The sequence below is a fragment of the Echiichthys vipera genome (genome assembly GCF_963691815.1).
Source record: "Echiichthys vipera genome assembly, chromosome: 21".
NCBI lineage: Eukaryota > Metazoa > Chordata > Actinopteri > Perciformes > Trachinidae > Echiichthys > Echiichthys vipera.
The window spans coordinates 2,415,292-2,431,057 of record NC_139846.1 but is presented as its reverse complement, the minus strand read 5'-3'; the positions used below and the strand labels follow the sequence as shown (position 1 = coordinate 2,431,057).

The following is a 15,766-nucleotide window of genomic DNA, read 5'->3' as shown; positions in this document are numbered from 1 at the left end:
ACTATTTTCTTAATTTTTTTAGAGATTTGATAATGTATAAGTGTTTATATTCTTACCTAGAAGGCAAACCATTGTTTACCTTTTTGCTAGATATATAGATATATAAACATGTAAATGCAGCAATGTCTCCTACTGTTTCAAAATCTCACTTACCTTTGATTTAAGATTGTTACAGTTATCCCTAAACAAGCTGCCTCATTATTTCAGTTTTTGCATGATTGCATGACATGTCCTTAAGAATATCTGATTAATAAAATAATCTAATTATTAGGCTATAGATCTGATACATGGTATTTTTAGTATCTAAAAGAAATAGAAAAAAACTACCGAACCGAACCGAAAAACCGTGACCCGAAAACCCGATATGAACCGAAAAGTGGATTTTGAGAACCGTTCCACCCCTATTATTAACTGATGTGTATAAATTCATTTTTCATACATATAAAAACAAAAGTAATACACAGTAATTTGTGCATTTTCCAAGTAATTATTTCCTGCGTATTCCACGTTTTTGTAACAGAAAAAGGCAATGCACGATAAGTTGTGTGTATTCCACATATTTATTTTGTGTGTATTCCATGTATTGAAAGCAGGAGACATAGTAGGTCATGTGGGCTTGGGTTGTGAATGGGTCCCAAAATACAGGACTTTCACACGGGTGAGTGGGGTTAATTTCCTGTTGCAGATGTACTTCACCAAACCTTTTTTCTAACCCTAACCAAGTCGTTTTTATGCCTAACCCTAACTGTCACCCTGTGTTGGCTTAGAATGGTCATATAACAGTAGTAGTAGACACCAAAAGCAACCGTCCAATCCACTTCCAGTCCGTTGCCATCTTGCGGTTGACTTCTCAGTCCACTTCTCAGTCCACTTCTTGTCCGTCTGACGGTCAACTTCCATTCACCTTCACTTTTTGTGCAATATCCTACAAACCTACGGAACGTCAGTAAACTCAGTATTTGCCTTACTACCTCCATGCCTGTGATTCTGCATGTGGGTCTTCTCTGATTTGTGACAGCCAGTTGGCCAGTCATCAGAAAGTCCTGCAGTTCCAATTGCAGCCCATGCCAATGATTGATGTCCCATTTTCCAGAATTGGCATGGACATTGTAGGGCCCTTAGAGAGGTCTCAAGCAGGTTATAGGTACTGATAGTATGTGATTATGCTACTCGTACCCCAGAGCTTTTCCTTTGAGGTGACCACCCCAGAGGCATCTGTTTGGACGACAAAAGGCTGGCTGAAGTCTGGGCTCTGCAATACTGGATCATGGCAGAGGTTATACCCTTTGGGTCAAGGAATGCTTGTTCATTCTTTTCTTCCCATGGCAGTTGATTAGGGCTGGGCTTCTGGGTGTGGGTGTGGTTTATGGGTTGATAGTATTTTTGCTATGCTTCAGCCTGTGATGTGGGGTAGATCAGCTGCTCAACAGCTCAACAAAGCTCCGGTTGATCAGACCGGGATAGGCTTCACTTTTCAGTTCAAGCGACACATGCAATGAGGCGATGGATGCGATGGATGCATCATCGCATCGCTCTTATCGCTCAGAACGCGTCGCCCCGCAGTGACATTGCGTGTCACCGCGTCGTTTACATTGATTTTGAATGGCAGCTTGACGCTTTCATCGCCTCTATCGCTTTTGGTGAGAATGCACGTACAGGAAGCTCCTTCAAGCTTCGACAGACTGCTCACAATTTGAACTCTTGTACGGAAAGCAAGTGAGAGGACCTCTTGATGTTCTCAGAGACACCTGGAAGTCACAGTCCACAGCAAGTCCCATTATGTCTTGAAAATGAAGGAAAAGATGGAGCAGATGACAACTCTGCTACGGGCCAACATGGAGAATGAAGAACAGAAAACGCAAGAAGACTGGTTTGATAAGAAGGCAAAGGCCAGAGTTTACCAGCCAGGGCAAGCTGTCCTGCTGCTTCTTCCAACTGCAGGGGCCCTTTAAAGTTCTCTAAGAGATGGGTCCTGCTACGTATTAGCTTGACATGTCCCACCATTGGAAGAAGAAGCTGACCTATCATGTCAATCTCCTCAAAGAATGGCAGCCATGAGCTGTATAAGCAAGCCAGCAGTTTTTGCCAGGGCTGTAAAGTCTGAAGAGGATCAAACTGCTCAGTCTTTGCGTGGAGACCAAGGTGAGACTTGCATCCACTCGGACCTATCTCATCTGTCCCCGGATATGCAGAGGGAGCTTTTGGCTATTGTTTCTCCAAATTTGTTTGCCAAAAGATGTATCGGGTCCTGGAGCAGATGCTTCCAGCCGTAAATAAGGAACTGGAGGTGATGATGTCACTAGGGGTCGTCGAAAGATCACACAGTGGGGGAGTAGCCCTGTAGTGCTGTTTAGTCCTGTAAAGATGGGGCCATAAGATTTTGTATTGACTTTCATAAACTTAAATCTCAGTAACAGTTTGATGCTTATCCCACTCACAGGCTGGATTACCTCATTGAGCGTATTGGCCAGGCCCACTACATATGCACTCTGGACTTGTGCAAAGGGTATTGTCAGGTGAATATTGCTCTGGAAGCCCAACAGTACACAGACTTTAGAACTCCTCAGGGCCTTTTTCAGTTTACTGTCATGCCATTTGGTCTGCAGGGTGCACCGGCCACTTTTCAGTAGCTCATGGACCAAGTCTTGAGGGGATGGATTCCTTTTCAGCTGCCTACCTAGATGACATTGTCATCGTGATACGGCCCCAACAAGACAAGGTGCAAGCAGTCAAGGACAGTCCTTATCCCCAAACAAATGGCTGGATGGTACCTGCGTTTTTTCCCCACTTTGCCACCAGGGTGGCCCCTTTACCTTACTTGACCCAGAAGCCCAGCCCTTATCAACTACCATGGGAAGAAAAGAATGAACAAGCATTCCTTGACTAAAGGGTATAACCTCTGCCATGATCAAGTATTGCAGAGCCCAGACTTCAGCCAGCCTTTTGTCGTCCAAACAGATGCGTCTGGGGTGGGTCTGGGGTAGGTCGTGTTCCAGGGTGAAGTGGTGGACCAGAAGCCAGTGGTTTATGTCAGCCGGAAACTATGACAAGGTACTAAACCATTGAACTAGCTAGGCAGATAATTCATCCTTGAAACTGAACTAGCTAGGCAGATAATCCATCCTTGAAACAGATCACCAGGGTCTGCAATTGCTCTACAAGATGATATACTCAAACAACTGGATCTCCACCTCGAAGCTGGAGATGCAAACTTACTTACTACCTGGCTCTCAATCCTTATGGCGAGCTTCCAAGGGGGAGGGAAATGTGAAAAGGCTCCCTTCTCCCTTTGCACTTGTCCCTGTTCCTAACATTAACAGTGTTTTGTGTATGCTAAATCTTTAATTTCAGCATAATGCCTCAGTTTATCCGATAAATAATCAACTTATGTGTATACATGACAAAGGCCTTTTTAGTTGGTTTATGGGTTGATAGTATTTTTGCTATGCTTCAGCCTGTGATGTGGGGTTCAGCTGCTCAACAGCTCAACAAAGGAAAATACAGAAGAAAAATGTTTTATTTATTCATGTAATATTTTTACTTATTAAAGGTGATTAGGTCTATCCTAAATCACAGTGAAATTAGATCCATCTGCACACACACACACACACACACACACACACGTTCCACTGCCCCTGGGAGCACACAACTCTTTCGTGCTGCCCAGCCGTTCACTTGACATGCGGTTGGATCAAAGTGCTGCTGGAGATGGGACGTTATTACATGATAGATTATTCATTAGTCTGCATTACGACCTTTCAAAATAAATCAAACTTTTAATTTAGTTGTTGACCAGACTGATGCGCTCTCGCTCAGTGGTGGACCGCACTGTCCAACTGAAAAAGTGTGTTAAGTAACCTGCTGTGTTGTACACAGTATGCACCATGTGTGCCCCCACTCAGCCCACAGCCGTGGCATTGAAACCTCACAGCAAATCATTTCACTTGTTTGACATGTTAGCAGATCACTTCATTAAACTGTGAAGTGACTGAGGACTATACTCAGGCCAGAACATATAAAGTGGATTTCATAGTCTTCTTAAGAAAACTTCATTAAGGAAAGTTTGTATCTCTGCAGAGGAAACTTTTTTTTTTTGCTGCCCTTCAATCTGTCGTGTTCTTATTATTATCGTTTTCTTTCCTTCTCTTCGGTTGTCTGAGTTTAATGTGACCTGTCAAATGTCAGTCAATCAGTTACCTGGAAATGGTTAATCAGGGGATAATCAGATCATTGAAGTTCCCCATGTATACATGAAAGGGGGTTGAATTGGAAAATGACGGGAGTAACTTGACCTCCGGTACAGTAGGTGGAGCTCCGCCAACATACAGCTGGTTGGACTATGGCTTTTTTTCTGGTTCACCTTTATCAAAATCACAAGCAGGGGAAAGTGGCTGACTTTTGGACAGAATGAGGATAGAAACAGCTCTTCTTGCTAGTGATGTTAGTTGCCATCGAGAAGTCTTCCCTAGGTTTAAAGGGAACGCTCTAATGTTGTTGTTGATGTTTTTTTCACATTGTTTTTGGCGCAGTTGCTTCCTGATTTATTCTATTTCAAAAGCCCCTGCTGCAGAGTGGGGGTGAGGAGTTATATCCGATGGAGCATAATATATAAAATAATAGTAAACCCGATATTAGTCCGGGTTGAGCGTTTACATGCACGAATACCCCAGTTACTAAAGGAGTTATCTAGGTCTGATACCGGGGTATGAGAACTCTTATTTTACCTAGGGTACGGTGTTTACATGGTGTTTGAGAAACAGGAGTATGCCCTTAACCCAAATATAATCAGGTTTTTACTGACTTTATATGGCTTTATTGGGGTGTTTCCCTGCTAATTCCGATCTGCCTTGCAGTTATGTACAACATAACTCAAGAACAGATATTCCATATAGGATTCATGGTATATTTTTTTCTTGCACAAAGCAATAAGAGAAAAACATTCATGCATGAGGTCCAGTGATTTACAATACTCTTAGATGCAACATGATATGAGTATAAATATTCATTCTTGAACCTTGGAATAGAAGTGACTAAATAATCACAACTTCAGCTATTAGCTTAGGAGATTTTAACCTAAAGTTGTGGCCTTCCTCTGGGAATGGAGTTTGCTCAGTGTCATCACATGACCTACAGTAAATGTGGAACTTCTGTCCCAGAATAACAGTCTACGGAGTCTGATGCTGACAGCTGATGATGTCTGATTTCTTATAGTCTCTTGTCCAGAGTACTTGCTGTCTTCCAGACCTCAATCCAATGGATGGCTGTAGAAGGGTCAGGGAGGGCATTCACACAACAAACACAACTCCTCCATATAAAAACCTGTGATCATATGACTGACGGTCTTTACTGAAGTGACTTTACGATAAGTGATGAGCCACCTCGGTAAGCTGAACAAACTCTATCTGTTGTGGAAGAATGTGAAAAGCCATGAATACTCCAAAAAAAGCTTGTAAGTTATGTTTGTTGTTTGTTTTTAAAAGACTCTACTCATACATACCTGGACACTTTTTCTTTTACTCCTACTTTTTTTTGTGCAATAATTTTATCCACCACTTTATCTCATCTCATCTCATCTTCAACCACTTATCCGGGGTCAGGTCGCGGGGGCAGCAGCTTTACCAGGGGACCCCAAACTTCCCTTTCCCGGGCAACATAACCAGCTCTAACTGGGGGATCCCAAGGCGTTCCCAGGCCAGTGTGGAGATATAATCTCTCCACCTAGTCCTGGGTCTTCCCCGAGGCCTCCTCCTAGTTGGACGTGCCTGGAACACCTCCCTAGGGAGGCGCCCAGGGGGCATCCTTACTAGATGCCCGAACCACCTCAACTGGCTCCGTTCAACTCAAAGGAGCAGCAGCTCTACTCGGAGTTCCTCACGGATGGCTGAACTTCTCACCCTATCGCTAAGGGAGACTCCAGCCACCCTCCTGAGAAAACCCATTTCGGCCGCTGCTCCGATTCTCCAGCCAAACTCACGCTCCATCGTCCCCTTATCCCGAGGTACTTGAACTCCTTCACTTGGGGTAAGGACTCATTCCCTACCTGGAGTAAGCAATTCACAGGTTTCCTGTTGAGAGCCATGGCCTCAGATTTAGAGGTGTTTATCCTAATCCCAGCCTTTTCACACTCGGCTGCGAACCGATCCAGTGAGTGCTGAAGGTCACTGACCGACGATGCCATCAGGACCACATCATCTGCAAAAAGCAGAGACGAGATCCTCAGCCCACCAAACTGCAACCCCTCCCCACCATGACTACGCCTCAATATCCTGTCCATAAAAATCACAAACAGGATTGGTAACAAAGCACACCCCTGGCGGAGGCCAACCCCCACCGGGAACGAATCCGACTTACTGCCGAGGATCCGGACACAGCTCTCGCTTTGGGCGTACAGAGATTGGATGGCCCACAGAAGTGACCCCCTCACCCAATACTCCCGCAGCACCTCCCACAGTATCTCCCGAGGGACCCTGTCATATGCCTTCTCCAGATCCACAAAGCACATGTAGACTGGATGGGCATACTCCCATTCAGACAGCTTCCCTGACCACCGGTGTCCACCACTGTGTTTGAGGGTTACCCCTACTTGAGGCACCTAAGACCTTGAGGCCAGAGCTCACCGCTGCGGCTTCAGCAATGGAAGCTTTGAACATTGCCCACTCCGGTTCAATGCCCCCAACCTCCACAGGGATGCCAGAAAAGCTCCGCCGGAGGTGTGAGTTGAAGATCTCTCGGACAGGGGCCTCCTCCAGCCGTTCCCAGTTCACCAGCACTACTTGTTTGGGCTTACCTGGTCTGTCGAGAATCTTCCCCTATCCTCTGACCCAACTCATAACCAGATGATCAGTTGATAGCTCTGCCCCTCTCTTCACTCGAGTGTCCAAAACATACGGCCTCAGATCAGATGATACGATCACAAACACATGGTGTTAGTTATGGACAATCCGTGACTAGCACAGAAGTCCATTAACAGACCCCCGCTCGGATTTAGATCAGGGAGGCCGTTCCTCCCAATCACGCCTCTCCAGGTGTCTCCATCATTGCCCACGTGGGCGTTGAAGTCTCCCAGCAGAACTATGGAGTCCCCTAGTGGAGCCCCATGCAAACTACTGTTCGGTGCATATGCACAAACAGACAGAGTTTTCCCCCCTACCACCCGCAGGCGTAAGGAGGTGACCCTCTCATCCACCGGGGTCTCAACACTGCAGCGCTCAGCCGGGGGTTTGTGAGTATCCCAACACCCGCCAGGCGCCTCACACCCTGGGCAACTCCAGAGAAGAATAGGGTCCAGCCCCTATCCAGGAGTACGGTTCCAGAACCGAGACTGTGTGTGGAGATTAGCCCCACCAGATCTAACTGGTAACGCTCCACCTCCCGCACAAGCTCCGGCTCCTTCCCTGACAGAGAGGTGACATTCCACGTCCCCAGAGCCAGCCTCTGCTGCCTGTGTCTGGTCCGTCGAGGCCCCTCACCTTCACTGGCAAACCTGGCCACCAGGCGCTCGCCGGCGAGCCCTCCGTCTGGGCCTGGCTCCAGACGGGGGCCCCGGGCTTACTCCGGGCAGGGTCTCTCTTCCTCTTCCTCGTTTGTACATAGAGTGCAATAATTTAATCTTACTGCTCATACATATTTTATCTAATACATTTTCTCTACATTTACCTTATCTGATTTCATTTGCCGTGAATTTTTACCTGTATTCTTACATCAACTTCATATACATTATATTTAACTAAGAATATATTGTTCACTGTTTATTGTTTTTTATACTTTCTGTATTTATTTAGCTAAGATTTTATTGGTTATCTTATACTGAATTTTTATATATACTACTCCCTTGTGCTTTTTGTAAGCTGCTGGAAACTCAATTTCCTTGCGGGAGTCATCCCTAAGGGATCAATAAAGAGAAGTCTAAGTCTAAGAACAGCATACAGTATGTTTAACTGTACCTGTGTACTGGCATCTTTGGGGCAGCTCTGCTTCATGGCCCAGGCTGAGATGACATTGAAGCCTTTGACCGTGATGGAGTCTGGCAGCAGTGAAGCGAGATACTCAGCATTGGACTCTGGATACTGGTTCACCCTCCTGTTGTTACTAACGTCCACTAGGATCTTGCCTGCAGGACAAGACAAACAAACGATTTCCGTAGTTAAAGGTATTTAATTTGGGCTGTCAGACACAACTTCAGCTGCACAAAATGTCTCCAGGGGTTGAATGACCGAATTGTAGGTGTGTTTCCATTAGGCTTGAATGAAGCGGGTCTCCCTCACCGAAACACCCCTAATTTGCATGTGAGTCGCTTGAGCGGCCGTTTTACTGGCGTTTTTTTTAACCTGTGGCAGAGCAGGCGGAAGCCTGGTTGCTGATTGGATGTTACTCTGTGCGGGATGTGATGTGTGGTAGTACACACAACAACGCAGTAGAGTAGACACTTTTATCCAGTGGTGTAGTAGAATGTAGGAACCTCGAGGTGGCCTGCTCCTTTGAGAACACTCATTCCTGATTTCCCCTTTGGCCATCTGCTAAATGTCACAGGAGAGGAGTGTGAGATAAGAAGTTTTATAACTCTTGCAATGTGAGATAAGGAGTTTTTTAACGAATTTTGCCCTCCTGCTAGGATGATAAAAAACTGCACTCCGGAACACCTCCTCCCAGGATGGAGAACTCCCTTTCCTTTTAAATCAAACGGACATATGACCGGTAATTGAACTAAGGGAAGGTCTCACAAGACTTTCAAGAAGGAGCAGAACAAAGACAACAAAAAGTTGGGAAAACGGCTAAGTTCACTGTTTCATCGCAACTGGCTGTTCAAAGACAATCTCTTAAATATGTAACTGTGTATTTTTGTTCATGATTATGTTTATCTAGTTTCAGAAGTGCAAAGTCTCTGTTCAGTTCCTGAATATTCTTTGTTTTAAATAATTCTTCCATTCACTCAGTAAGGTTATCTGTTAAACTGCCTTTCTAAAGATTTTGGTTAGATTAGATATGAGAAAGATTAATAACGAAAAATCACCCAGAGATAGGTAAATCTTCCTTGCTTGAATATAGACGCAGCTAATTTGTTCCGAACCAGAAACTCGACCCGCCCCCAAGACACCTCTGTGCCTCCTGGAGATAAAATCACGAACGGATGCGACTTTAGTCTCTCTTCTCAACTCTCTTCCGTGCGGTTTTCACCTCTCTCTTCAGCGTTCTCCTCGCTGCTGTTTTTTTTTGTTTCCTTTGTCTGCAGCACCTAGTCTTTACTCCCCGTGGAGAACACTCCTTTACCTTCAAAGTTATACGTTTCCTTTGTTCAACTTCATTGCTCAAGAGTTCGCTAGAAACGTTACTTTTATATTTTATTTTCTTACTCAAGTATTTTCGTTTATTACCGTAATTTCCGGACTATAAGCCGCTACTTTTTTCCCTCGTTCTGGTCCCTGAGGCTTATACAACGGTGCGGCTTTTCTACGGCTTACGGTAACCAGGGGCGCGCACTACCGAGGATGCGCGAGACCGAGGCAGACATCTGGCGCCAGGTAACGAGAGCAAAACAAAGAGTAGGAGAGCGTCAGCGACAGTTTGCGCGAAGGAAGTGTTCATGCAAACACCCTCAACATGGAAAACAAACGGAGAAGTGCATATGATGCTGCTTTTAAGTTAAAGGCAATCGATCTGGCTGTCAAAGAAGGAAATAGAGCTGCTGCACGTACCCTTGACATCAATGAATGGCTGGTTATTTTGATAACGTAAACGGCCGCGGGACTGCACTTATACTGCCGTGTTACAGGCGAGCACTTTGTATTACTTTGCACCGTTGTATTATTTGTACTCTGCACGAATGCTGTTCGCCATGTCAAAGATGTGAAAGTTTGATTGAATGATTGAAAGATTTATTGTTAATAAATGGGACGCTTTGCGTTCCCAAACAGTCATCTCTGTCCCGTAAATCCCCTCCGTGGTAGCAGGCTTATATATGGAGCAATCTGTATTTTCCCCTAAATTTAGCTGGTGAGGCTTATAGTCAGGTGCGCTTTATAGTCCGGAAATTACGATAATCTATTTTTATCGCGCGACTTTGTAAGTCTTCTATGATAAGTTTTTATCTCCTTTTTGTAACTATAGTAAAGCCACTTCATGCTGATCTTTGTTGCATCTGTCCGGCCGACAGGTTGCATTGAATTTTGCGCGACACCAACTCAACAGCACCAGTCAGAACTTCTTTTTGACTACCAACGACAGCCAGAGCCAAGCTACCTGAAAGGGCCAGAATCAAAGCAGGGACGTGAAGCAGCAGCAGTCCCACTGCTCCAACTGCGCCAGTCCGACAGTCGACCCAGTCCACAGCTGAACTACAGGTCCGTCAAACACCGGGACTCGGACCCACGGACCCAGCATCTGTGACCGTGAGATGTCTAGGCGACTGTATTACTAACAGCAAAATAAGGTTGGCCTTTTACTACAGCTTCTGGTTAAGACTGTTGGTGATAATTAAGTTCTGATCCGAGTTCTGTTGATAGGCTAATTAGAGCCAGTTTAAGTCTGCCAGTAATATTATTATATAAACCAGCTCCTTAGGTCTGAACTACTCTGGTCTTAAACTTGAGATATTCACATTTAACCCTTTGCCACTCATCTATTCAGTATTGTATTATTCTGTATTATCCTTGCCAGTTAATCAAATAAATGTTTAAAACTTTACGTCGTTGTGAGAATCTTCCCTTCTGTGCAGAAGTTGATGGTCACTGGTGACTAACGCGTTCGAGACGAGACTGATGAAATTTAAATAATCAAATATTTTAAGTTGCTAGGTATTAAACCTTCACCAAAGTTTAATAAACACCCTGTCTTATTTTGGTGTGGTCCCTACTTAATTCACAATTAATTTGGCGATTAATCTATTCAAGCCATAATACGTGTAGACTCCCTACAAGAACGTAGCGCAGACAATTATCTGTGCACAAATGAGTGCTGCAGTTGTTGGATTCTGACCTGTGGTCCTTTGCTGCATGCTCTGTTTCTCCCCCATTTACACACAAACGCATGCACACACACCGTTCCGCAAGCGGGGTGCAAGCTTGTCTATCAACACACACTTTTACAGTGCTTGGTGTTTTCCTTCACTTATATAAACTGACGTTATAAATCATACGGGCGAGAGTGAACGGCCCTTTGAGAGGGCGTGCCCTGAGACTTCCGAGCGGCCACATTTTACTCTAATGGAGACACGCCTTATGAGATTTAATGCCATACCAGACAGTAAAACTTCCCTAGTGCTGCCTCTGACTTAATGTTTTGTAAGAGGGACATTTAAGAAAAGGTTGCTGTATGGGGCACACTGTCTGGGGAAACATAAAGCAACTTTGTTTTAAAAAAGAAAGTAGCTGAGGAAGATCCGTCTGACTCTGAGTGCTAAACACCTTAATTTTACACAGAACGTGGACTGTGGATTTTGTCCCTCATCTCTTACATAACAATCATACTGGCAAGGCCACAGCCACTCGGATCAGGAGGAATGACTGCAGCAGCAGCAGAAGTAGTAGTATTAGAAGAAATTTGCAGCACATACACTGAAGATCAAAATTAGAGAATTGATTAATTCTTGATTTACTCTAAAATACTGTTATTTTTTTATTGTTCAGAATTTTATAGAATATCGTCTGTGGTTATACCACTGCTGTACTAGCATGTTTTTTTAAATAACCAAGGCACTCAGGGTTTGACATTGACATCCACCCACCTGCCATATGCGGGTAAATTTCACTCGTGGTGGGTAACACAGATGCCCCAACTAGTCACTTCTGCTGGTTGAATTTAATGGTACTCTTCTCAAAGGGCATCTGAAATAATAAACTATTGGCAAAGTGATAATACGACACTTCAACTCCCTGTCATGAGCGCTCAAGCACAAGCGCTCATGACAGATGTGTTTCGTGTTGGCCGGACAACAAAAAGAGATAAGTTGAGAAACACAGCTAGAACTAGAGATGTAGACCTAGACGTGAATAGTACTAATGTCCAAATGGAGCTTCATGAAGCATTAGTTGTATTTGTTGAGTCCACTAGATGGAGCTCTTGGTTTAAAGAGAAATGCTCAATGAATGGAGATTCAATGGGCCTCATTTATCAATCTTGCGTGAAAACGGAAATCTGAGCTCAGAATTGGTCGTATGACAGGACCCACGTGTGATTTATGAAACATTCGTATCGGACCAATCTCAGCGTACGAATGAGCGGGCCTTGATAAATGCGGCAGCTGAATTCGATCGTCATAAACATGTTACGCCCTTAAATATTCCTGGTCCGGAGGCCTTGCCCACTGAGGTCAAACATGCAGAGGAGAAACGCTAGGAAGAAAAGACACTTTTCCAACACACAGATCGGCATCCTGACATCCGAGATGGAGCAAAATAAAGATGTGTTTTTTGGCAGTCTTAAGAGTGGATTAAAAGGGGCCCATAAAAACGCTGTATGGAAAAGAATAACGGAGGCAGTTAACCCGAAGCAGCGCTCCACTGTGACCCATGTGCGCCTGTGCGTGTGTGCCCACTGCTAAAACCTGCGCTCCTGCTCTGTAGCGGGGTTTGCCAGCAGGGTTATTAGGTATTCCGTTAGAGGATAACCTTTGTCGTCGAGAAGAACCTTACCAAGATGTTAATCATCTGATACCTTGTTTGATTTAATGCAATTTATCGAGGGTAGCCACTAACCGAGGAGATGACTTTGGCTCTGCAGTGCGCTTTCCTTTTCATTCATTCATCTTCAACCATTTATCGAGTGGTAGTTTTTGCGATTGATGAATGCGTAATCATTCATGGATGGTGCCTTGTGAGCACATGAGTACAATCAATCGCTCCAACCACAATTTTAATTTTATTCGTTTTAAGAATCCGTTTTGATCTGTTCTTAATATGTGACTGCTTATGCTTAATGACAGCTGATGTTTGTTAATTATTTTCAGCCAGGTTTTGCTGTGCTGCACCGCAAATCCACTGGCTCAAATTTGCGTACATGACCTCAGACCAGGCGTGAGATTTGATCGCAGCTCCCGCTCACGTCCAAAATGATAAACGCCGAAGTTTGCCGTACGTTCGTTTGATAAATGAGGGCCAATGTGTTTTCAACCCTTTGTTGAACAAAGAGCTCAATCTAGTGGAAAATAAAGACAATGCTTCAGTAAGCTTCATTTGGATCTACACCCCATAGAGAATCTCTGGAAAATTGTCTACAAAGTAATGTAGAAGAAACCCACTACAGTTAGTGAACTGTGGAAGCGACTGGGTCAGAATGGACCAAGATCAAACCAGAGCAGTGTGAGAAACTAGTGATGTCCTGTGGGCGCAGATGTGCTGAGCTCATTCAAAGCTGTGGCCTCGACACTTCCATTAATTTTTTAATCCTATAGAAGAAAACCTTGTTGAAATCTTCTCTTCTGACACAGTGGATATTCTGTCACATTCTGAACCCTAAAAAATAACAGTATTTCAGAATAAATCAAGAGTTAATACTTACATGTGGTGGGGGTTAACAGCGTGAACTGCTGTGAGGAGACTGAACAGTTTTTCCGTTTTATGCAAACTTAGTTAAACTTTTCGTCACAGAGCACTTCAGCTGGCAGATGATCTATGGAGTAAGATAGCTATCAAAAAGGTGTGTCCATGATTAAAAGATGCATTCGTGATTCTAACCATTCGTGTTCGTAATAAAAATGTTGTACACAAAATTCTGCTGTCATACACAATTCTGAGCAATTGTTCGGGTTAGGATTGTTTTTATGTGAGTATGAATCTAAAAGCTGTGAGTACAACTCTAATTTCTACTACTACAAAGTTACTGCTTGCATTAGCTACCAACAATAGAAGTTGGCTTAAGTTAGCTAATCAGGGGTCCATTTCACAAAGCAAGTTCAACAAACTCTAAGTCTAACCCTGAACTCTGAGTTGATCTACTCTGAGATAGGAAACTACTCTGAGTTTTCGGGTCCAGAACAGCTGATTTGATTTAGTTTGATCAACTCTGAGTAGTGTGACCTGGAGTTAAGCGCGTGCACCACAAGTATAAAAAGACAGCATCAATGGAGCCCTGATTCGACGAGTCACCATGGCCACGAGGAAGGGGAGGGCTACATTTTTCACCCCACTGGAATTGGAAATATTAATGCGCTCATACGGGAGTTTGAGCAGGTTTTTCGCCGAAAGTGTAACACCGCTGCAGCAGCAAAAGAGAGGGAGATGACGTGGGAGAACATTGCTGCTCAGGTCAATGCGTAAGTTTAAGTGTAGTACTGTTGCAATCACAATAATATCACAGGGGGAACTGCTTGAGTGGTAGTCTATTAATTTATTTAAGTGTATTCCCATGGGGAAGAAGTGCACTTGGCAGCAGCTTAAGATGAAACATAAAAACATTGTTCCAACAGGTAAAACCTCAGCACAATCTCATTGTGACGCCTCATTTTGAGCATGTTTTACATTGTAAAGTAAATATTACCGTAAGTGGCTGTTTTATTTGTTGTATGCAAAAAACGCAGCGCAACACAGAATATCTGCTGGGATGTGAGAGCATGACTTTGGTTGTTAATGTTGGAAATGTAAGGACGGATGAGGTTGTGTATGTAAATGATGGACTGTGACATGAAACGGTGTTGTGCCGTATTCAGCACCCCTGCCTTGAAATGCACCCCCTCGCATTATAGGTGATATTCTGGATCAGAAGGCTGTTGTTTCGACCTATAGGAGTAGTTTATATACAGGTAACCCAATTAAAAGCACACACTTTTGAACCTATGAATTGCAAGAAAAGCTGGGATTATATTTAGGAAACGCTGAGTCAAATACATTCAACTTGCTCAAAAGATCCATTTCATTCATTTTGTAATTATGGCTGCAGTATATTTCCACAGAACATACAAAAAGGTGTTGTTTTGTGTTCGCTATTATCCAAGTTTGTGACTTTAAACTCTTTAAAATAGTTTAAAGACTGTAAGTAAACAGTGTTCTGGCCGTTGTGGGTTACCAGGATATATATATATATATATATATATATATATATATATATATATATATATATATATACATATAAACAACAGCCTTCTGATCCAGAATATCACCTATAATGCGAGGGGGTGCATTTCACGGCAGGGGTGCCGAATACGGCACAACAACTACGGTACCGCTGGAAATGCAAGGACGTCTGATAATCATCTCCCGACTAATATTTAATTCTCTGTGCAATAATGCTGCAACTTCATCCACGGGATCGTTATCAAAAGGACATGCCATGGTAGTGGAAATAGTCGCCACCTAATATAACTTATAATGACTGATTTTTGCAATGATTTTCTGAAAAAACAGACGACAGAACTATACTACGCCAAAACTGGCCTGCTGATGGAATGAATGAGGAAATCAAATACCGTGTGTGGCTGAAAGAGGGCGTGGACAGAGCTGGTCCTGACCAGGTTAGGTTCAGAGAGCATGTTACCATGGTAGCTGGCCGAGAGTTTAAGTTACCTCTCTTTGTGAAACAGGCTAGAGTTACCCCTCTTTCTCTGGTTTGAGTTACCTCCCTTTGTGAAACGGAAAACTCAGAGTTCCCTCATTTCAGGGTTAACAGACTCAGAGTTTTCACTAAACCTGCTTTGTGAAACGGACCCCAGGCGTTATGGAGCGCTTGTGTCGCGGTGCTGCAGAGACGAGAGCTGGGACACCGGGTCTGAGGCTCCATTCTCCACGTAATTAGTAATTTATATAACCAGCACTATAACTCTAAAGCACATAACAATATA

At 43.9% G+C, this 15,766-nt stretch overlaps 1 protein-coding gene across 1 annotated transcript in view; it reads right to left on the bottom strand.

Moving 5' to 3' along the window:
* steap2 (STEAP family member 2, metalloreductase) overlaps positions 1-15,766 on the bottom strand; it is a gene marked incomplete at both ends in the record, with an annotated part of 65,936 nt that overhangs the window by 40,184 nt on the left and 9,986 nt on the right. Inside the window, one exon of the mRNA XM_083935711.1 lies at positions 7,944-8,110. Within this exon, the coding sequence (XP_083791837.1) occupies positions 7,944-8,110 (167 nt within the window). The remainder of the gene's footprint in view (positions 1-7,943; positions 8,111-15,766) is intronic.